General features: G+C 42.5%; 1 protein-coding gene across 2 annotated transcripts in view; it reads right to left on the minus strand.

Moving 5' to 3' along the window:
- The window catches only part of BPTF (bromodomain PHD finger transcription factor), a 152,200-nt gene extending 129,797 nt beyond the window's left edge, over window positions 1–22,403 (minus strand). Inside the window, exon 1 of one of the 2 annotated variants that reach the window (XM_050762382.1) lies at window positions 21,573–22,403. In XM_050762382.1, the coding sequence (XP_050618339.1) occupies window positions 21,573–22,185 (613 nt within the window). In that variant the 5' untranslated portion in view covers window positions 22,186–22,403. The remainder of the gene's footprint in view (window positions 1–21,572) is intronic. The other variant, XM_050762383.1, reaches the window with a different exon arrangement.
- Window positions 22,404–23,666: the final 1,263 nt, after the last annotated feature.

Raw genomic sequence — 23,666 nt, forward strand, 5'->3', positions numbered from 1 at the left:
CCCCCTCCCCGACTCATTTGTTGACTCCTTTAGAGCACAGATCATGTTTTAGTTATTGTAGCAACTAAAAAAATATTTGCTCAACCAATGACACCCATAAACAAAACTACCTGCAGAGCGCAGAGATGCAGGGGTAGTCATGCCAATATTAAATCCCAGAAACCACTGTCGATTTTTTAGAGCTGAACCCTACATTTATTGTATTAATTTAAAAAAAAAAAATTACAGTGTTTTCAGACTTCTAGACCTCAAAAGACAACTCTCTATATAATGTGTGTTTCTAGAAGGAAAAAAATGTCATTGTCCCCTTATTTCTAATTGGTATCTGAGAGAAAGAGGCCTCACTCAGCACTGGTATAGGGAAGGAGGAAGTTCATTTCCAGCAGAAGTTAATACTCCAGAACTAATAAAATCTAATTATTTATTCTACTGTTACATATATATAAACCATGAATGGCATATTAAGAAGAAATAATCTGTGATGCACTGAAATCTTTTAACAATTATGAAACTTGTCAAATGCAACAAGGATTCACCTTTTGATGTGGAATAGTGTCCCAATCTAGTATTAACATTACTGAACAAGGCTATGCTCTTCGAGTACATTCCATTTGCTCCCAATCCCTATCTTCTGTGTCAGTAATAATATAACAACCAGCAGCCAGCTTTTGTAGAGTGCTGTCTTTTTTTTTTTTTTTTTTTTTTTTAAGAGATGGAGTCTCACTCTGTCACCCAGGCTGGATTGCAGTGGCGCAATCAAGGCTCACTGCAAGCTCCGCCACCCAGATTCAAGCCATTCTCCTGCCTCATTCTCAAGTAGCTGGGATTGAAAGTGCCCACCACCATGCCCAAATAATTTTTATATTTTTAGTAGAGATGGGGTTTCAACATGTTGGCCAGGCTGGTCTCGAACTCCTGAACTCAGGTGATCCACCAGCCTCGGCCTCCTGAAGTGCTGGGATTACAGGCGTGAGCTAGCACGCCTGGCCTATAGAGAGCTTTCTACTTGCCACTGTACTAAGTAAGCACTTTAAAGTGCATTATTTCATTTTTATCCTCAGATCAACTCCATAAAATAGATACCATTATTACCTCCTTTCAAAGATGTTTATAGAGAGGCTAAATGACTTGTCCAAGGTCACAGCCAGTACCACTAAGAGTTACAACTAAAACACAGGTCCCAAATAAAACAAAAAACAACAACAAACCCACAAGTCCAGCTGGACTTGGTGGCTCATGCCTGTAATTCCAGCACTTTGGGAGGCCAAGGTGGGTGGATCACTTGAGGTCCAGAGTTCGGGACCAGCCTGGGCAACACGGCAAAACTCTGTCTCTACTAAAAAAACAAAAATTAGCTGGGTGTGGTGACGTGCGCACCCAGCTACTCCAGAAGCTGAGGCACTAGAACTGCTTGAACCCAAAGGGCAGAGGTTGCAGTGAGCCAAGACTGTACCACTGCACTCCACGCTAGGCGACAGAGACTCTGTCTCCAAACAAACCCACACAAATCCTAAGCTATGGTCTTTACTACCATATCAGACTTCCTCCCATATTGTTAAAAACCACCTGACTTGACCTCTCAGTGAAAGGGAATTTGAGAAATAACAAATGCCTATTGTGCAGGTGGGAGAAATGACAGATAAAGGAGACAAATCAGTGAAGTGACAATGTTATAAAGTATGAGACCTGAACAAAAATTTAAAGTGCTTACTTAATAGCCACATATTTCTCGTGGCTACCATACAGGACAGTACACATATAGAATATTTCCATCATCACAAAAAGTTCTGTTGGACAGCCTTGGTCTAGAGATACATCTAGGGACTACCACACAATAACTGAAGTTCAAATAACCCATTGGGTTATCAACACAAAGCTAAGATACGTTCAGTATCCTCTATGTTGTCCAGCTTGCTGTCAAACTGCTGGGCTCAAATGATCCTCCTACCTCAGCCTCCCAAAAAGATGGGATTACAGGTGTGAGCCACCATACCCAGCCTATATTTTTAAAATTTTCTGAATGTTTGAACTATTGTATAATTAATTTAATGGAAGAACTTTTTATATTTGAAAGATTTATTTACCGAAGATTGCCACTAAATACAATGATTCACCAACCACTAGTGAATGTTACTTTCCACATATTCAAGATAAAATTTTGCTTCAATAGAAAAACAGGACAAAGAAAAATTTTGCCTTCAAAAAAGTTTAAGAACTCATTTAATGTCTTCTAACCTTTGAAAGATAAAAATGTCTTTCATATACCTCTTTAGTCTTTTCCCCAAATAAGTATGACTCTAGGACAGTTTGGTAAACATTCCTAAAATGTGGCTCAAAAACTATGACATAAAGATCCCTTGTTTTTCTTCTTTAATGTATACATTTATATAGACATACAATTATACATATATATAAAATATATATATATATATTTTTTGAGACAGAGTCTTGCTGTCACCCAGGCTAGAGTGCAGTGGTGCTATCACTGCTCACTGCAGTCTCGACCTCCTGGGCTCAAGAGATCCTCCCACCTCAGCCTCCTGAGTAGCTGGGACAAAAGACGTGCACCACCATGCCCACCAGATTTTTACATTTTCTGTAGAGATGGGGTCTCCCTATATTGCCCAGGCTGGTCTTGAACTCCTGGGCTCACACAATCCTCCCACCTCGGGCCTCCCAAAGTGCTGGGATTACAAGCGTGAATCACCATGCCTGGCCCCTTGTTTTACACAATGAATAAAAAAAGAACTCAAGCCCACTCTTCAGTAAGACTCCAAATGGAGGGAGGAAGAAAGGGAGATGTCATCAAATGCCAGATAATGAACGAATAAATGACAGAAATAGAAAAGTCACCATTTGCAATCACCGGTGTAATTCATTCAGGCAATAACCATCAATAGATCCTAAAACCATTGGGTGAAAGGTTGTTGGGCAACAGGATATTCTCAAAGAATCACCTCACAGATAACTACTACCTTCAAAGGTGAAAGGTACCTTACAGGGATAATTATAGCACGTCACTTTTACCAAGTGTTCAAACTTATCAATAATGGAACAAATTGATGGTGTACCTCCTCATGAGATGTGCTGAGAAGGAGATGCGCACTTATACAGCATTCCTACCACAAGTATCTAAACTCAATCTATGCATGTAAAAAACAATCAGATAAATCCAAATGGTGGATTTATGTAAAAATCAATCAGATAAAATCAATCAATCAATCAATCATGTAAAATCAATCAATCAATCAATCATGTAAAAATCAATCAATCATGTAAAAAACAATCAGATAAATTCAAATGGTGGATTTATTCTGTAAAACAACAGACTGGACACAGTGGTTCATGCCTGCAATCCTAGTACTTTGGGAGGCCGAGACGGGCGGATTGCCTGTGCTCAGGAGTTTGAGCCCAGCCTGAGCAACAAGGTGAAACTCTGTCTCTACTGAAAATACAAGGTAAAAAAAAAAAAAAAAAATTAGCCAGGCATGGTGGTGCAAGCCTGTAGTCCCAGCTACTCAGGAGGTTGAGGCACAAGAATCACTTGGACCTGGGAGGCGGAGGTTGCAGTGAGCCAAGATCATGCCACTGCACTCCAGCCTGGACAAAGTGAGACCCCATCTTAAAAAAAAAAAAAAAAAGGGCGGGAGATGGCGGGGGGGGGGGGGGGGGGGGGGGGGGCGGGCGTGGTGGCTCACACCTGCAATCCCAGCAATTTGGGAGGCCGAGGTGGGCAGATCACCTGAGGTTGGGAGTTCGAGACCAGCCTAACCAACATGGAGAAACCCCATCTCTACCAAAAATACAAAATTAGCCAGGCATGGTGGCACATGCCTGTAATCCCAGCTACTTGGGAGGCTGAGGCAGAACAATCACTTGAACCCAGGAGGCGGAGGTTGCGGTGAGCCAAAGATTGTGCCATTGCACTCCAGTCTGGGCAACAAGAGCAAACTCCGTGTCAAAAAAAAAAAAAAAAAAAAAAAGACAACTGCTCTGGACAATTTAAAATTTTAATTATCACAAAAGACCACCCTCACCCCAAAGGTGATAGAACTGCTCTAGGGTAAAAGTGTTAAAGAGACATTAACTAAATGAAATACATAATCCTCAACTGAATCCTAGATGAGGGAAAAAACATCAATAAAAGGCAATTGGGGAAATTTGAAATGGAATATATCAGTGTTAAATGAAATGTCTTTGAGTACATCAAATTATTTTTTTGTTTGTTTGTTTGTTTGTTTGTTTTGAGGCGGAGTCTTCACTCTGTCGCCCAGGCTGGAGTGCAGTGGCACCATCTCGGCTCACTGCAAGCTCCGCCTCCCGGGTTCGCACCATTCTCCTGCCTCAGCCTCCCGAGTAGCTGGGACTACAGGCGCCCGCCACCGCGCCCAGCTAATTTTTTGTATTTTAGTAGAGCCGGGGTTTCACCGTGTTAGCCAGGATGGTCTCGATCTCCTGACCTCGTGATCCGCCCGCCTCGGCCTCCCAAAGTGCAGGGATTACAGGCGTGAGCCACCGCGCCCGGCCGAGTACATCAAATTATTTTGAGGTGAAGTGTAACACTGCAATTTACTCTCAGCAAAAATAATATTTTAAAATACAGGGCCAGGCGCGGTGAAGCCTGTATCCCACACTTTGCAATTTCTCTCAACACGCCCCGCCTCTAAAAAAATAAAAAAACTATTGGCGGGCGCCTGTAAACTCGGGAGGCTAGGCAGTTGCAGTGAGCTGAGATCCGACTGCACTCCACACAGAGCGAGACTGGCAAAAAAAAAAAAAAAAAATACAGTATGAGTGAAAAACTATGAAAAACTGGCAAATCCCTCGAGACGATATACTAGGTGATTGTTGTACTACTCTTTCAGCTTTTCTGTATATATATCTAGATATATACAGATATTTATACATATATATATATCTAAATATGTATCTACATACATTCAAAGTCTCACGTAAGGCCGGGCACAGTGGCTCATGTCTGTAATCCCAGCACTTTGAGAGATTTAGGAGGGCAGATCACTTGAGGTTAGGAGCTCCAGACCAGTGAGGCCAACATGGTAAAACCCCATATCCACTAAAAATACAAAAATTAGCCAACATCACACCACTGCACTCCAGCCTGAGCAATAAAGCTAGACTCAATCTCATGTAGATATATATCTACATGTATCTATGTCTACATACCTATATGTATCTACATATCTAGATATGTAGATATATATGTAAAAATATATCTATATATTTACATGTATGTAGATATATACCTTTATATCTATATACATCTACATGTATACAGATATATGTATCTACATATATATCTACATACATTGAAAGTCTCACCAGTGTTCTAACTTTCGCTTTCAACCACTATACATATTTTAAAGAGCTTAAGAGGAGAAACTGTTTGTGTTTTTCAATTTTCCCAGGTACCATTTCTGTGCTCTTTATCTCTGAAGTTCTAGTATTCTCTCTGGTATAATTTTCCTTTGGCCTAAAGACCTTCTTTTACATTTATTTTAGAGCAGAACTTTTGACAACACATTGTCTTAGATTTTCTTCATCCGAAATTTCTTTTTTTTTTTTTTTTTTTTTTGGCCTTAATTGTTGAAGGGTATTTATGCTGGATATAGAATTCTGGATTGACATTTCTCTCAGTACTTTAAAGATGTTCTGCAGTTACTTGAATCGCTGAAAGGCTGAAAGTTGGGGACTGACTCTATCACATATATGTTTTATAGAAAGGTTCATTACTTTTATATCTTCATTGTGGACCATAGCCTTTATCATCACAAAATCTTTGTCTCATTTATGAGTTTTTAAATTTTGCTTTGAACCTAAACTTTTATAACTCCTTTCCATTTCCTACAATGTGGAGTTTATCTGGGACAGCACAGGAAGTTGGAAATACATAACTGGAGTTTCGAAGAGAGGTCCGAGAAGAAAAATTGATCTAGAAGTCATTGATATTTTGGTGGTAACTGAGTCAACTGATAATTAGGGGAAAGTTGGGGAAACTAAATGCTGAGGACTATCACACATAAGAGGGATGTTTGAAGGAGGAATAACCGGTCAAGGAAATTGAGTCATGAGTGGCAACAGGAAATTTAAGAAGGATGTAGTGGCCAAAGGTAACATGCATGCATTGTATCTGTATGTAGATATATATATTTCAATGTATGTAGATAAATGTCTATGTATATATACAATGTATGCACATAGATATAACATACACTGAAAGTGTATATAGATACATATCTATATATATCTACATACATTGAAAGTGTATAAAGATATATACATACACATACATAAACACATATGTACAATTATAACATGGGGGTGCTAGAATAAAGAAACCTATATGGTTGCAATACTTTTATGTTTTATTTTACATCTTATTTAGAGGTAAAATGCTAACTCTAAGTAGACAGTTTAGGTACATATTTTGTAATTCCTACAGCAAAAACACAGTACAGATATAATCAAAAGCCAATTAATAAAACATAACACTAAAAAATACTCAATTAGGCCTGGCGCAGTGGCTCACGCCTGTAATCCCAGGACTCCGAGAGGCCAAAGTGCGTGGATCACAAGGTCAGGAGATCGAGATCATCCTGGCTAACATGGTGAAACCCCGTCTGTACTAAAAAATACAAAAAATTAGCCGGGCGTGGTGGTGGGCACCTGTAGTCCCAGCTACTCGGGAGGGTGGGACAGGAGAATGGCATGAACCCAGGAGGCAGAGCTTGCAGTGAGCCGAGATCGCGCCACTGCACTCCAGCCTGGGCAGCAGAGCGAGACTCCATCTCAAAAAAAAAACAAAATTCAATTAATCCAAAAGTAGGCAGACAAAAGAAAGAGAAGAAACCCCCCAAAAAAACAGATAATCAGAAAACAAATAATAAAATAGGAAACCTAAATCCAATAGTTATCAATCATATTAAACGTAAATGGTCCAAAACTTATTAATTAAAAGAAGCTGTCAGATTAAATTTAAAAGAAAAACAAACAAGAAACCATCTGAAAATATAATGATACAGCCAGGTATGGTGTCTCACGCCTGTAATCTCAGCATTTTGGGAGGCTGAGGTGGGTGGATTGCTTGAGCCCAGGAATTCAAGACCAGCCCGGGCAACATGGCAAAATCCCATCTTTATTTTTACAAATTAAAAAATAGATGAATATCATGATATATAGATTAAAAGCAAAAAGGTAGAAAAAGATATGTCATTCCATCACTAGTCAAAAAAAGTATTATATTACTAATATAAAATACTAATTTTATATTAGTATTAAATAGTGGTATTTATTTATTTATTTTTATTATTATTGTTTTTTAAGATGGATTTTCGCTCTTGTTGCTCAGGCTGGAGTGCAATGGCGCGATCTCGACTCACCACAACCTCTGCCTCCTGGGTTCAAGTCATTCTCCTACCTCAGCCACCCGAGTAGCTGGGATTACAGGCATGTGCCACCACGACCAGCTAATTTTTTGTATTTTTAGTAGAGACAGGGTTTCACCATGTTGGTCAGGCTAGTCTCGAACTCCCGACTGCAGGTGATCCTCCAGCCTCAGCCTCCCGAAGTGCTGGCATGAGCCACCGCACCTAGCCTTACTATCTGACCTTTTACACAAAAAGTCTGGCAAGCTCTGGGTTAGGCAAAGTTGTTAGATGAACTCCAAATATGTAAAAGAAAAAAAGTGATAAATTAGATAAATTAGACTTCATCAAAATTTAAAACTTATACTCTGGGAAAAAGACACTGTTAAGAGAATGAAACACAAGGCACAGATGGGGAGAAAATATATGTACATCACACAGCCTAACAAAGCACTTATATCTGAAATATATAAAGAACTCTTACTACTCAATAATAAGAATTGGCCAGGCCATGGTGGCTCATGCCTGTAGTTCCAGCGCTTTGGGAGGCCGAGACAGGCGGGTTGCTTGAGCTCAGGAGTTCAAGACCAGCCTAGGTAACACGGTGAAAACCCAGCAATAAAGGTTTATCTTTATTGCTACTCAGCAATAAAGAAACTGCTGATACACACACCAACATGGATGAATCACAAATACATTAGGCACTGTACATGTATAAACTATTTAAAAATTAAAATACCTTTTTAAAAGTCAAACAGTACATGAAAAAAATATGATCAAGAGAGGTTCGCCGCAGGAATGCAAGGGTGGATCAATATTATAAAATCTAATATAATTCTATGAATATACACCACTGCAATTAATATGTAGCATGCAGGAGAAAAACTATATGATCATCTTAAAAGGTGCTAAGATGACATTTGACAAAATACAATAGCCGTATCTGATATTTTTTTCTAACTTAAACAGGGAAAAAAGAGAAATAGGTGAATATACTCAACATATTGAAGGTCTCAAACCAACAGTTAACCATGAAATAGTCACATCAGTTCCATTAAATTCGGAAAGCATACTAAGATGACTATCGTTATAACTAACATTTAACATTGTTTTGGAGATGCTACGCAATGCAATTTGCTTCTTTTTCTTTTTTTTTAATCACCCAGGTTCCCATCAATGGTAGAGGGCAATGTAATTTGAAGAGAAAAAGGAGACATAAATATAAGAAAATCAGAGGTGTACATATGATTCATTTTCGCAGATGATACAACTTTATTCCTAGAATAAAATTATTCCAATCAAAGCAAAAGCTACAAGAAACAACTACAAAATTAATTTTTAAAATTCATTAGTTTTCAACTAGAAGCCCCAGGAGAGCAGGTATTTTTATAGACAAAGATAAAATAAGATTTCATGGCATAAGTGAAAATATTTAGCAAATGAATTGTACTTCATCCAATTTTGTAAAAAGTATATATGCACACATGTGCTGGGTGCAGTGGCTCACGCCTGTAATCCCAACACTTTGGGAAGCCGAGGCGGGAGGACTGCCTGAGCTCAGGAGTTCGACACCAGCCTGGGCTGGTGAAACCGCACCTCTACTAAAAAAAATACAAAAAATTAGCCAGGTGTGGCAGCAAGCACCTGTAGTCCCAGCTACTCAGAAGGCTGCGGCAAGAGAATCACTTGAACCTAAGAGGTGGAGGTTGCAGTGAGCCAAGATTGCACCACTGCACTCCAGCCTGGGTGACAGAGCGATACTCCAGCTCAAATAAATAAATAAATAAAAGTATGTACGTACACATGTTCACACAAAGATGGTTACCTAATGAGAGGAACCAAAATATTAATGTTCTGAGTTTTCTAAATTGTCTACATTACTTTCCTGATAAAGGGGAAAAGCAAAAATAAAATTTAAAGGTTTTACCAAATTTTCAGAAGCATTATCTATAAAAGTCAAAGCTTTTTTCCTAAACTAATTACCGAAATCACAGACTAATGAATGTCAAGAGCTCAAAAATGGGGTGAACAAACTATGGCCAGCCACAGCCCGTTTTTGTAAATAAAGTTTTATTAGATCACAGCCATGCTCATTTGTTTACTTATTGTCTATGGCTGCTTTCATGCTACAAGGGCACAGATGAGCAGCTATGACAGAGCCAGGAGGCCTGCAAAACCTGAAATATTTACTAATTGGTAACCTAAGAACAAGTATGCCAATCCCTTGCCCATTAGATCATCGAGTCTATCCTATGCTGTACAGGTGAGTAAACTGAGGTCCACAGAAGAATGGTTTCTCTATGGTCCAAACTCAAGTTAAGTAAGAAGCAATGAAGAACTCCATTTCTACGGTACTTTCCACCACTTGGCCAGGAAACTCTCAAAACAGACATCCTGCCATTTGGGAGGCAAACCTCAGGCTCTCATATCACATCGCAAATGAGTGTATTTGCCAATAAATTGATGAGAAGAGGACTTTGGGCCTAGTCAGTATCCAAGAACATTTGCTAAAGGTCTGAGCAAACCTCAGTAGATTCTAGAAAAAGTTAATTTAAAACCACACAGGCCAGGCACGGTGGCTCATGCCTGTAATCCCAAGCAATTTGGGAGGACAAGGTGGGCAGACTACCTGAGGTCAGGAGTTTCAGACCAGTCTGGCCAACATGGTGAAACCCCATCTCTACTAAAAATACCAAAAAAATGAGCCAGGCGTGGTGATGTGCACCTTTAATCACAGTTACTCAGGTGGCTGAGGCAGGGGAACTGCTTCAACCAGGGAAGTGGAGGTTGCAGTGAGCCAAGATCATGCCACTGCACTCCAGCCTGGGCGACAGAGGGAGACTCCATCTCAAAAAAAAAAAAATACCACATAAGCACAGACTAGGGAAGGCTTAAAAACAGATGTTGAGAGTATAATCTGGTTCAGTCTTTTAAATGGCACACACTATAACATAAAAATCCAATCCCACTGCTAGGAATCGACCCTACAGAAACACCAGTTTAAGTGGCTAAATGTACATCTCTAGCACATTTAGGACAGCACTGTCTGAAAAAGCAAAAACAGCCTGAATTCTCAATAGGTCTAGTTTTTTAAGGCAAATCAATATTATCAGCAAATGCAGTTATGTATTAATAAAGAGGGGGGCGCTTCATGTCTTTACCTTACAGAGGGTCCTAACCTGAGCAGGTAAATGTGTGACCCTTGCCATAAACAATCTCCACTGTTAGGTTTCTTCTGAGACACAGAGAAGATTCATAACTCACGCTATTAAGGCAATTAAGGAAAACCAATATACCTGGAAGCAGGTAATCTTCCAAGTTTACAGAGGATCAGAAATCCAATGCATTTCACCTGGATAATTCAGACTCAAAAGTTCAAATATGTATCTGAAATTACAGTAAAACCACTTTAAAACTTTTTATTCTTTGCACAGCACTTTGAAAGCACAGCAGTCATAAGGTGGAGAAATGAGTAACTTACTGAATAAGACTTTAAGAAGTGTGTGAAATAATTTTAATGTCTACAAAAACAGGGAAAAGTGTACTTTCTGTCTATTTGATCTCTTGACTACTGTGACAAGAGTGTTGAAGTCTACAATATTGTTAAGGATTTGTCTGTTTCTCCTTGGAGTTTTATCAGTCCTCATGTACCTCATAAACCTTTAGAAAGAATTGTTTTAGGATGGGCTGTCATTCACTATATTAAATACTGGACCATCTCTTGAGACAAGTATCTATGCAAGAATTAGAAAGGCAAAAGGACAAGAGAAATTCCATACAGATTAATACATGCATTTCTGAAATACTTTTTTAACTTCCATAAATAGAATATACTATATACTATACACAGACCTCAAAAGAGGCACTATGAACATACTGAAATCAAGCAGGAAGCCATATTTCTAGTAAAATATATAAACTGCATCTACTGACCATTGCCATTTGGTATGAATCACATGGCCACGCCATTTCCCAAGTGTGTGAATTACAGAACATATCCATGAGTAGAGAGGAGTCTAAGAATAACTTTCTTAGCAAATCTCAAGGGGGTTCCATAGATAAATAATTTGGCCAGTGACTCCTGAGAAAGAGATTTTATACAGGAGAACCCAGACACACGAGGACATACTAACATCTCACAATTCAGTTTGTATATCAGCTTTTACACTTTTATAACACTGAAATTCTCTGAATTATCACATTTAATTTCTCAACCAAAAGTCTCTGAATCCTAATCCTTCCTTCTCTTCTGGCCTATATATATAACTTTTAGCTTAACTTTACCAGGACTGCGGCAGATTTTCTAATCACATGTTAACTGCCTCTTCACCCTACCACAAGAACAACAAATAATGGAAAGTCATCTCACACATGACCCCAAATCTTGTTGCAGAAAAGCAATACCATCACATACACAAATAACGCGGGGCCCAGAGTCTCCACAAAGGAGAACCTCACTCAGCCAGACCACTGGGGCTACCCAAGTTGTGCAGGATTTAGGGCAAGTAAAAGGCTAGAGAAAAAGAGATGTTAGGTAAATTCTCACTGGTCTAACACAGGCAGACTGCCTACAATGAGTCCTGGGGAACTTTCCGCAATGATATGAAATGCCCCAAATGCTCTACATCTGTGTGGTGCAATACACGTGGCTACAGAGCACTTGAAATGAACGTATAATAGCTAGTGCCACTGGAGAAACTGAAGTTTTCATTTCACTTACATTTTTTTTTAAAGAGATGGGTTCTCACCCTGTCACCCAGGCTGGAGTGTGGTGGCATGGTCCATAGCTGACTAGGGCCTCAAACTCCTGGGCTCAAGCAATCCTCCCACCTCAGCCTCCCAATTAGGTAGGACTACAGGCATGTCATCCTATGCCCAACTACTTTAATTCTTTCGTAAAGACAGTGTCTTACCATGCTGCTCAGGCTGGTCTTGAACTGCTGCCTTAAGTGATCTTCCCACCTCAGCTTCCCAAAGTATTGGGACTACAGGTGTCAGCCACCACGCCTGGCCTACTTAGTTTTAATTAATTTAACTCTCTACATATGGCTAGTGGCTACCATACTGGACAGTACAGAGGGTGAAAAGAATCCACAGGCTTTCTTTGACTCGTCATTCAGCTCCACAATTACCTGTGCTGCCTACTGCGTTCAAGAGATTGAACCAGGCACTACAGAGACTGAATGAGACTGTCCCTGCCCAAACTAAGTTGTAATGAAGGGCCAGATCATCAACAGCCCATTTCAGTTCCATGTCTTAACAGATAAAGATATAGATAAAGGGGTTACATAATTAAGAGGATAAAGGGATCCTTCCTAAAGATTTATGGACTTTAGGAAGGAGCCTCAAAATACATGAATACAGAGCCTCAAAATACCTGAAGATTACTAGAACTTCAAGGAGAAACAGACAAATCCTTCACAATAGCTGTAGACTTCAACACTTCTCTTAGTAATCAACAGAACAAGTAGAAAGTCAGACAGATCGTAATAACACTATCAACCAACTTGACCTAACTGACATTTATGCAATAATCCACCCCACAAGAGCAGAATACAAAATTCTTTTCAAGTACATACGGAACATTCACTTTGACAAAATTTTGGGGTGCAAAACAAACCTCTAAAAATGTTTTATAAAATTAAAGTCATACAAAGTATACTCTGAACAAAATGAAGTTAAATTAGAATCAGTAACAGAAAGATACCTTAAAAATCCCTAAATATTTGGAAACCAAAGCAATTAATGCATAAGGTCCTGGAGGTTAAGGGAGTGGGAAACAAAGGAACTTAGCCCCACCTGGCGGTAAAGGGAATGGTGATCTGAGAAGGCAGGCTGGAGAAGGTGATAGATAGGTGACTAGGAGTTAGGTATGTGAGAACTACAAAGAAATCAGTATTACTATATCCATTCGAGATGGAGAAGAAATAAGGAGTGAATAAGGAAAAGAGAAATAAGGGAGACTCAGAAGTCAGTTCATCCTTGAATCCTTTTCTCCCACTCACCACATCCCAGCCTAACCAATCTATCACCAAGGATTCATTCTAACTCCTGAATTACTTTCTTCCAGGCGCGGTGGTTCACACCTGTAATCCCAACACTTTGGGAGGCCAAGGCAGGTGGATCACTTGAGGTCAGAATTTCAAGACAAGTCTGGCCAACATAGTGAAACCCTATTCTACTAAAAATACAAAAATTAGCCAGGCATGGTGGCGCACACCTGTAGTCCCAGCTACTCAGGAGGCTGAGACAGGAGAATCTCTTGAACCCAGAAGGCAGAGGTTGCAGTGCGCCAAGATCATGCCACTGCACTCCAGCCTGGGCGACAGAGACTCTGTCTCAAAAAAAAAAAAAAGAAATTAAAATTGAATTTGCAATAATCCAGCAAATAATCCTAATCATATACCCAAGAGAAATGAAAACATATGTATAGACAAAAACATGTACACGAATGTGCTCAGCAGCATTATTCCTAATGGCCAAAAAGTGGAAACAGTTCAAATGTCCATGAACTTAAGAAATGGATAAGCAAAACATGGTCTCTGGGCACAGAGGTGTGTGCCTGTAATCCTAGCTACTCTGGAGGCTGGAAGCCTGAGGCAGGAAGATTGCCTGAGTCCAGGAGTTTGAGGTCAGCCTGGGCAACATTGCAAGACCCCGTCTCCATAAAAATAAAAAATAAAAAAAAGAAGTGGTATAGCCATACAATGAAGTGCTATTCAAATATAGGACTGATGCCAGGCGCAGTGGCTCACACCTGAAATCCCAGCACTTTAGGAGGCCGAGGTGGGTGGATCACGAGGTCAGGAGATCGAGACCATCCTGGCTAACACCATGAAACCCCATTTCTACTAAAAATACAAAAATTAGCCGGGCGTGTGGTGGGCGCCTGTAGTCCCAGCTACTTGGAAGGCTGAGACAGGAGAATGGTGTGAACCCGGGAGGTGGAGCCTACAGTGAGCCAAGATCGCAACATTGCACTCCGGCCTGGGCGACAGAGCAAGATTCTGCCTCAAAAAAAGTAAAATAAAATAAATTTAAAAATATATATATACACATACATATATATAGTACTGACACATGTTAAGATATGTATAAACCTTGAAAACATTAGGCTAAATGACAGAAGCCATATATTATCAGAGTATATTATTCCACTTATTAAGAAATGTCCATAAGAGGCAAATCAGGCTGGGCGCCGTGGCTCACGCCTGTAATCTCAGCACTTTGGGAGGCTGAGGTGGGTGGATCACAAGGTCAGGAGTTCGAGACCGGCCTGGCCAACATGGTGAAACCCTGTCTCTATGAAAAAAAATACAAAAAAATTAGCCAGGCGTACTGGTGGGCGCCTGTAATCCCAGCTACTTGGGAGGCTGAGGCAGGAGAATCATTTGAACCCAGGAGGCAGAGGTTGCAGTGAGCCGAGATCCCGCCACTCCACTCCAGCCCAGGTGACAGAGCAAGACTCCATCTCAAAAAAAAAAAAAAAAAAGGCAAATTGACAAAGAATGAAAGTAGATTAGTGGCTGCCAGGGACGAGCAGGAGGGAGGTGAAGAATAGGGAGTGACTGCTATAGGTATGGGCTTCTTCTGAGGGGGCATAAAAACATGCTGGAATTAAGCAGTGTTAATGGTTGCACGACTCTATCAATATACTAAAAAAGCCACTAAATTATATACTTTACAAGGGTACATTTTACAGTATGTAAATTATATCTCCATAAAGCTGTTACCTTTTAAAAACTGAATTTTCATAAATATTGCTTGAAAATCATTCAGCAATTTAGAAGATGTCCCATAAATGTTAGCTATTACTGTCACTATTTTTAAATTGTGACAATCACAAATTATTTGAATATAGCTTACTATCTAGAAAAACATAAAAATTTTAGATATATACCAGCAGACAAAACATTATAATTATATTTAATTACATGCATTTTAATTATTTCTATATGGTCACTTTCTATCTTTTAAAGTGCATTTTGATGTATATATATATTTTTTTATTTTAGTTAAGAAACATGCTGCCTCCTGAGGCTTGTCATTTTAAAAACCCAAAAGCATGAAAAAAATTAGAGGCCAGGTGCAGCAGCTCACGCCTGAAATCCCAGCACTTTGGGAGGCCAAGGTGGGCGGATCACAAGGTCAGGAGCTTGAGACCAGCCTGGCCAATATGGTGAAACCCTGTCTCTACTAAAAACACAAAAATTAGACAGGCATGGTGGCAGGCGCCTGTAGTCCCAGCTACTCGGGAGGCTGAGGCAGGAGAATCGCTTGAACCCGGGAGGTGGAGGCTGCAGTGAGCTAAGATTATGCCACTGCGCTCCAGCCTGGGTGACAGACTGAGACTCTGTCTCATAAATAAATAAATAAATAAAATTAGAATAATGAGTGTCAGCGTTAAGCTAGTGCTGAGATGATAATCACTGTAAGCAGGCACTCAAAGAGAAGGAAGACCAAGGTGCAAACAGGACTCAGGGAAGATCTCCCAGGAAGAGGGATTCAAGCCTGGCTAAGGAGTAGGAAGGGAAAAGGGCATCAGCTAGGATTTGCTCCTGTGTCACCCAGATTACTACTTGCCCACCATGACTACCACTCTCTCACCCCCATGTCTCCACCATTAAAGGTCTTTAGTCAAAGGGAAGACACAGGGTCTTGAGGAGTGAGGAAAGGAGAACCTAACAGAAGAGACCAGAGCTCCTGGTCTTAACATCCCCAGTCCTGTGATATGCATGTTTCAATACAAACTTCCAAACACACCCATGGGTGAGCAGAAGAATAGAAAAGCACGAACTCTGTGCAAGACTACTTATTAATGCATACCTAGGACACGCCTCTCTACTACTCACAAATCATATTGCCCAACTTTTTCGTAACCCTTTTGGCTCTCATTTTGTTTAATTCTCATGTTTAACCTCTTGAGGTGCTGATACCTGAAACAAGATGTCATTAATTTCCCTTATAATCTTGACCTCCCTATTGTTACTGAAAGTGCTACCATTCTTAGGGAGGCATTTGTAATGCATTCCTCTCTCTACACATCTATGTGTCAAGGCCTGAAGAACTCTAAAGTACCTCCTGGACAGGTCTTCCATCCAGGGCTACAAAACCCACCAGCTATCTTGTCCTTGGCAATCCATCCCGCAGCAGGGAATCTAAGCTAAACTTCGTGGCATCCCTCTGAAATCACGCCCTGCTCTTTCAAGATCTTCCGGTCATCCCAATACCCAAAATTAAACAAATTTGAAATAGATTTGAAAGAGAGAGAGCTCCAGGCCATTTCCTCAGTAATTCCCTCAATTTGGGAGAAAGGGCTACAGCAGTGGTTCAACAGCATCTCTGTGATTTGATGTGGTTCTGTTTCACGTTTGTGCATGGTGCTGCTGGGAATTCAGCATATCTCCTCGGGGTGTTTAGGAGTGAAAAAGGCCTGAGGATCACGATCTAGCGCAATTCTTATTCTACAGAAGAGGGGGAAAGTACAGTTGCTATAGCCTGATCCTCTAGGTACTGCCCAACACAGCATACAAAGGAGCTTTGGTTTATTTCCTGTTCACACACTCAGGCTCTTGCTAAACTGAGTTACTTGAGACTGCCCACACTTTACTATCAGTGCCTGCTGCTCCCTCCCGCTCCCTCCCCCTCCCTCCCTCCATCTGCCTGTCCTTACTCTCCACATGCCCATCCAGGAAGCCTATGCCCACACCAATCCCCTTAAACAGGGTATATAATCTCGCCCTCCTTGAAATGTCTACTGCACTTTGTAACTCGCATGTAGCAATCAGAAATTATACTGAAAAGACATTAAGTTGGCACTGGTGGGAATAATATTGTCAAACCAGTGACAAAGTCTGTTTGAAGTAAATCTATGGTTCATTCATGGCATCTCTGCCACTGATCTCCATTGTCACAATCCTTAGAGGACATAAATCGCTAACTCTCCCAGGATAACACCAGGGCTTTTGTTTTATTAAGTTATCGGGGGTTCCAAGTTTTAAAATTCCAGTAAGTATTCTCAGAAGTCTCACACGAGACTGAGACTGAAACACAAGAATCATTCTGTTTTAAATATAATTTCTTAAAATTAGCAAATGCTTAATTTCAAAGTGCTGTCAGAACTTTACCAAATGCCTATTGAAAACACTTCCTATACAATCCTTCTCATTATACTGGCAATGTCATAAAACCTATAAGCTGAAGTAATTCTAAATTTAAAAAGTAAAAATGAATTAAAGCATTATTCAGTCATATGCCTTTAGCTTAAGCAAAACTAGGTGATTTCAATTTTATACTAAAAAGTTGCCATCCTTACATTTTTTCCATAAAAGGAAAACAATCTTCAATGAATAAACCTTTCATGACTTTAGTAATGTCAACGAATGTCTTTGCATTAAGTTATATTACCTACAAAATACTGAGTTATTTCTTATATTAGGAGTGAGCTATTTATGATGTTAGGAATGTCACATGTCAGTACTTAAACCAACACTGTAAACTATAAAAATTAATCAAATTACTCTAAATCACCAATAAAGTAAATTCCTCTTTCAGCCTTCACAGTACAACAGGATTCAAATTCATCATACTTCTTGATGTGTTATTTGGATATCTTAAACCAGTTCTAAAACTTTTTTTCTTCTATCTACACATTTACCTGACAGCCTTCCTCCAGGAAGTACAGACTATAAAACCAATGAAACTGGTACTTAGCCTAAACAACTCACTGTCATGCGTTGTTACTCATTCGAGGCAAGTGGGCATGTTCTAAAAGTTTAGAACTCAAAATGTCACTCACATCCGGGGGGTGGGGGGTAGGGAAAGGGGGGTGTGGGGAGGGAACTCAGAGGGCGGGTCAGTAAATGCAGCAATCCACCATGGCACACGTATATACCTATGCAACAAATGTTCTGCACATGTATCCCTTTTTTTTTTTTTTTTTACAAGAGATAAGGAAAAAAAAGACAACCATTTTACCATAATCTTAAGAAATAATGTGCTGCAAAAGGTAAAACATCCAAACTAACATCACAGTCAATAAAGGAAAATGCCTAACAAGCAATATGAAATAGCAACTCAAAAACAAAGTAACTCTTGCAATGAAAAACATTCACTGAAAAAAAAAGAAAAACATTCACTGATCAAATTGTCCATCAAAACCCAATTAAAAAAACAAACACACACAAAAAAACCAATTAGATCAATTTTTAGTTTCCTAAATCCAAAGTATTTAGTGGTTATGACACCCACTGTAGAATGATCAAAACTTCATCTATTACAAGTTCACATCTACTAACAATCTATCCAACCAATCTTTGATGAACCTCTGCTATGTGCAAAACACTGTTAAAGGAGCTGCAGGGGTTGAATAAGCTCAATACCTATCTCCAGTTAATAATTTCATATAAGGATAAGACAAGTAGACACATGGTAGGCTACAAGTGTCATTAAGAAAAACAAACTGTCGGCCGGGCGCGGTGGCTCAAGCCTGTAATCCCAGCACTTTGGGAGGCCGAGACGGGCGGATCATGAGGTCAGGAGATCAAGACCATCCTGGCTAACACGGTGAAACCCCGTCTCTACTAAAAATACAAGAAAATTAGCCGGGCGAGGTGGCGGGCGCCTGTAGTCCCAGCTACTCGGGAGGCTGAGGCAGGAGAATGGCGTGAACCCGGGGGAGCGGAGCTTGCAGTGAGCCGAGATCCCGCCACTGCACTCCAGCCTGGGGCACAGAGCAAGACTCCACGTCAAAAAAAAAAAAAAAAAAAAAAAAAAAGAAAAACAAACTGTCAGGCCAGGCACCGTGGCTCATGCCTGTAATCCCAGCACTTTGGGAGGCCGAGGTGGGCGGATCAACTGAAGTCGGGAGTTCAAGACCAGCCTGATCAACACGGAGAAACCCTGTCTTTACTAAAAACACAAAATTAGCTGGGCGTGGTGGTATATGCCTGTAATCCCAGCTACTCGGGAGGCTGAGGCAGGAGAATCGCTTGAACCCAGGAGGTGGAAGTTGCAGTGAGCCAAGATTGTGCCATTGCACTCCAGCCTGGGCAACAAGAACAAGAGCAAAACTCCTTCTCAAAAAAAGAAAAACAAAATGTCACAAAAGTATCAAAAGTAAACACATTATATTAAAAGACACCTAGCTACAAATGGTAATTTAAGTCAGCATATGAACAGTCTTCAATCTTAAATATTATTTGATAGGCCTTCAAATGGGACTTAAAGTTAGCTGAACTGCCCTGTCAAAATGTCTCAGCTCTTTCTAACCAGAAAAAAACTTCCTCCAGGGGTGTATGCAATTCAGTCTCCATATTTCAATTACTAGCTCTGGGTACAAAGAAGACCAACATGTGAAGTACAGTAAAAATTATTACTATAAAAGACGCACTAGGCTGGGCGCGATGGCTCACACCTGTAGTCCCAGCACTTTGGGAGGTCGAGATGGGCAGATCACGAGGTCAAGAGTTTGAGACCAGCCTGGCCAACATGGTGAAACCCCATCTCTACTAAAAATACAAAAATTAGCTGAGTGTACTTGTGGGCGCCTTAATCCCAGCTGCGGGAGGCTGAGGCAGGAGAATCGCTTGAGTCTGGAAGGCAGAGGTTGCAGTGAGCCGAGATCGGGACACTGCACTCCAGCCTGGGTGACAGAGCGACTCCCTCTCAAAAAAAAAAAAAAGTACTCCTACAGCCTCCCCCAGACAAGACTGGCAACGATTCTGACCATCGGGCAAAAGAAATGACCTTTTTTCAGTTTGTGTTAGTTAGAACAACCTATGCGGGTTTACATTTGGCTTAATACTACCCTACTTCTCCAATAAGTATTTAAGCATTTATTAAAATCAGAAACTTTTCAAGTTAACCACTTCTACTACAGTAGTCTCTCTAAGAAAGACATGACACACCTTACTTCAAGGAAAAAAAGGTCTTTTTTCCTCACAAATATTTTCTCATAAACTTTATTTTTTAAATGCTTTTAAAACTAGATTCTAATTTAATTAATCTAGATTTGCAAAATTATAAAGGAAAGGTCTTGCCGGTTGCTGCTTTGGTTAATTTCACAATTTAGTAAATTGCAACTACGTACAAAGCAGCCTTTTGCGGGGGTCGGGGGTGTTTAACAAAATGCATATCAGCACCAGCCTAGAGAAACTTTCTGTGAGAAAACAGAAGAGGGGTTACCATGGAGAAATTCATTACGGATTTCGGGAGGGCTTTTCCCTCAGAAATAGAGTCAAAAGAAAAAGTCGTCGTGTAATAAATCTGATACTGACGCTGTGTGACTTAGAAGTTGGTCCAAAAGTTTATCTTCGGCAACCATGTCTAGATGATCAACTACACATCTTCTGCAACAGGTGACACGAAACTACATTTCCCAAGCAACGCAAAGCGATTAAATGAGTTAAGACGCGCGTTCCTGAGGTTTTGTACTTTTATTTTTGATTTAACCAAAATAATTCTGAATCGGATGAATTCCCAAATTTGGTTAGGTCTTATTTGGCTTTCTGCTTTGCTTGATAATCAGCCATTTACCAACAACTGTTGCACGGGCTCATTAGCACTCGAAGAATAAAAACAAACACACAGGACCAGATAAGGTTCCCCTACTAACCCAAATGATCCGTTTCCTTAACACAATTTTAAAACCACAGCTAGGGGTGTGAAAACCCATTTTTGTGTGTGTGTGTTTGTGTGCCACAATCTGTCCAAATCCTTAATTCCCTTTTAAGTAACAGATATATAATAAAAATCCGAAAGAAACCACATTAGAAATGCAAAGAGGTTTGCAAAACAAGAGGCTTCTTTCATTCCAGAAAACCACACCAAAACAAGGGGAGAAAAATGAATGCAATGGATATGTGTTTGCCAAAGTTTCAATCCTGCCCGGTGGAGACACTGCACTGGCACAAATTTTGAAGAGGAAAAAGAGGGGGTGGGGGGGAGAGAGCGAGCGAGCGAGTGTGGCCTGCAAACTGCAACAATGCAATCTCCATTTTGAACAATGCGCCTCTTTCCTCTTGTAAATCTAGTTTTTTGCCACTTGATGTGCCGTCGCATTTCCCCTCCGTTTGGGGGGGAGGCGGGGTTGGGGGGAGATCGGAGCAGGATGCACAGCACTCGAGTGAGCAAGGGGGGAGGGCAGAGGAGGTGGGGAAGGAGTCTGCAGCAACTGGGCTGGGTGGGTACCTGGAGTGCTGCTGTAGGTACTATGGCTCCTGAAGCTGCTTTCCGTGCAGTAACTGGCGTCGTCGTCGTCGTCTTCCATCTCCTCCGGATAATCGGAGTCATCGTCGTCCTCCTCCATCTCATCCTCCTCGTCGTCCTCAGAATCCTGGGTCTCCTCGGCGTCGCCGTCCTCCTCCTCCTCCTCCTCGGAGACCATGTCCTCCTCTTCCTCCTCCTCCTCGCTCTCGTGGTCATCGTACACCACTTTGTTGACGGCCCTCCGGGCCGCGGTGGTCCGGGCCAGGTGGCCGCCGCCGCCCCCGCCCCCCGTCCTGCCGCCCCCGCCTCCTCGCCCCCCCCGGCCCGGGGCGCTGGTGCTGGGGGGGGCCGGCGGCGGCGGCGGCTTCCTCCGGCTACTGCTGCCCCCCCTGGGCGAGCTCAGCCGCGTCTTGGGCGCCACCTCAGCCTGGGCGGCGGCCCACCTGCCCCGGCTGCTGCCGCGGTGCCGCGAGCGGAGCCCCCCGATGGGTCCGGACGTGGGCGGCGGCGGCGGCGGCGGCGGCGGGGCCGGGGCGCAGCGCTCCGCAGCGGGAGCCGCGGGCTGCTTGGGCGGCCTGCCCCGCCGGCCCCTCATGTCGGAGCCGAGGCGGGGGGAGAAGGAAAGCGGAGGGGGAGGGGCGGGCGCAGGGGGGGCGGTGGGGAGCGCCGGGGCCGGGTGGGGAGGCCCGCGGGGCCGGGCGGGAGGGGCCCGGCCGACGGAAGCGGGTGGAGGGAGAAGGCTCAATCCGAATTGCTGGGGCCCCACTCCGGATCGCCTTCAGCCGCCATCTTGTTTCTTCCCTCTCGCTCGGTGACTGGGGGAACCGACAGCGGCCGCAGGCCCAGAGCGCGGTCACGTGAGCTGCGCCGCCGACGAGCCTGGGACGGAGTGAGACGGCACGGCGGCCGCTAGGGGGAGCGCGGGAGCGTCGAGTCGGGGGCGGGGAGCCCTGGGCGCCTGGGCTCAGCACAGCGCGGTGCGGCTGGACTCCGGGTGCGGGTGGCGCGGCTGAGAGGGGCGCGCAGCTCGCGAAATGCCCGGCGTCAAAGGCTTTCGGAGACCAAAGTCTCCGCGGACCCCTGGCTGGAGCCCAAAGCCGCTCGGACCTCCTCCCCGCGTCTCCCCTTCCGCGGCTCGGAGAGGAAGGCAGGGGAGCCCCCAAATATCATTCCCCTCCCGCCCCCTAGGGAAACTGATGCTGAAAGAGCCAGCGAGAGAAAGAAAAAAAAAGTTGCGGAGAGGGGCGGCCCAAGCGACCGAGGGCAGCGCCAGCGACGGAGGGAAATTAGTCGAGAGGACAGGAAGACAAGCCCCCCTAATTTAGGAAACTCCGAAGCTTGGAGCTGGAGTCCTGAAAATGACTCCGATGACAACTGCTCCGGATCTGTGCCAGGAGCCACGCCCCGGGCTGCCACGCCCAGAGGGAGGGGCGCCCTAAGACCTGTTGCGTGGAATCCCTACTTGGAAAGCCTCAGTAAGCTCCAGAACGCAACTACTGCACGTTCCAATGTCCCGCCACCTTCCCAGTGCCCCGCCACCTTCCCAGTGCCCCAGCGAGGACCTCGATCACCTCAGCAAGAACTTACCTTTCCTTTGCAGTGGAAAAGAGGGAATCCTGCCTAAAACCTACTTCACGGTGTTAAATGTTTGTATTATCGGAAAATAGCCTTAATTGATTTACCGGACAGGTCACTAGGTTTCAGCTTAGCCCAAAAGACGAATCATGATGACATTTCAGGCACCCTCAAACCTTATCACAGGAACTCAACCCTGAGTGGTTGAGGTCAGGTCTTCAGATAAGAGAAAGGTTTTATAAACATATTAATATTTACTGAGATAAGTGACAACCAAAAAGTAATTTAAAGAAAAATAGTTGGTCGAGCGCGGCAGCTCACACCTGCAATCCCAGTCCTTTGAGAGGCCAAGACCAGAGGATAGATTGAGGTCAGGAGTCCAAGACCAGCCTAGGCAACATAGCAGGACCTCGTCTTTAGAAAAAATTTGAAAAATTAGCCGGGCATGGTGGTGCGCACCTGTGGTCCCAGCTAGCGAGAGGCTGAGGTGGGAGGATTGCT

This window comes from Macaca thibetana, chromosome 16 (genome assembly GCF_024542745.1).
Source record: "Macaca thibetana thibetana isolate TM-01 chromosome 16, ASM2454274v1, whole genome shotgun sequence".
In the NCBI taxonomy this organism is placed as follows: Eukaryota; Metazoa; Chordata; class Mammalia; order Primates; family Cercopithecidae; genus Macaca; species Macaca thibetana.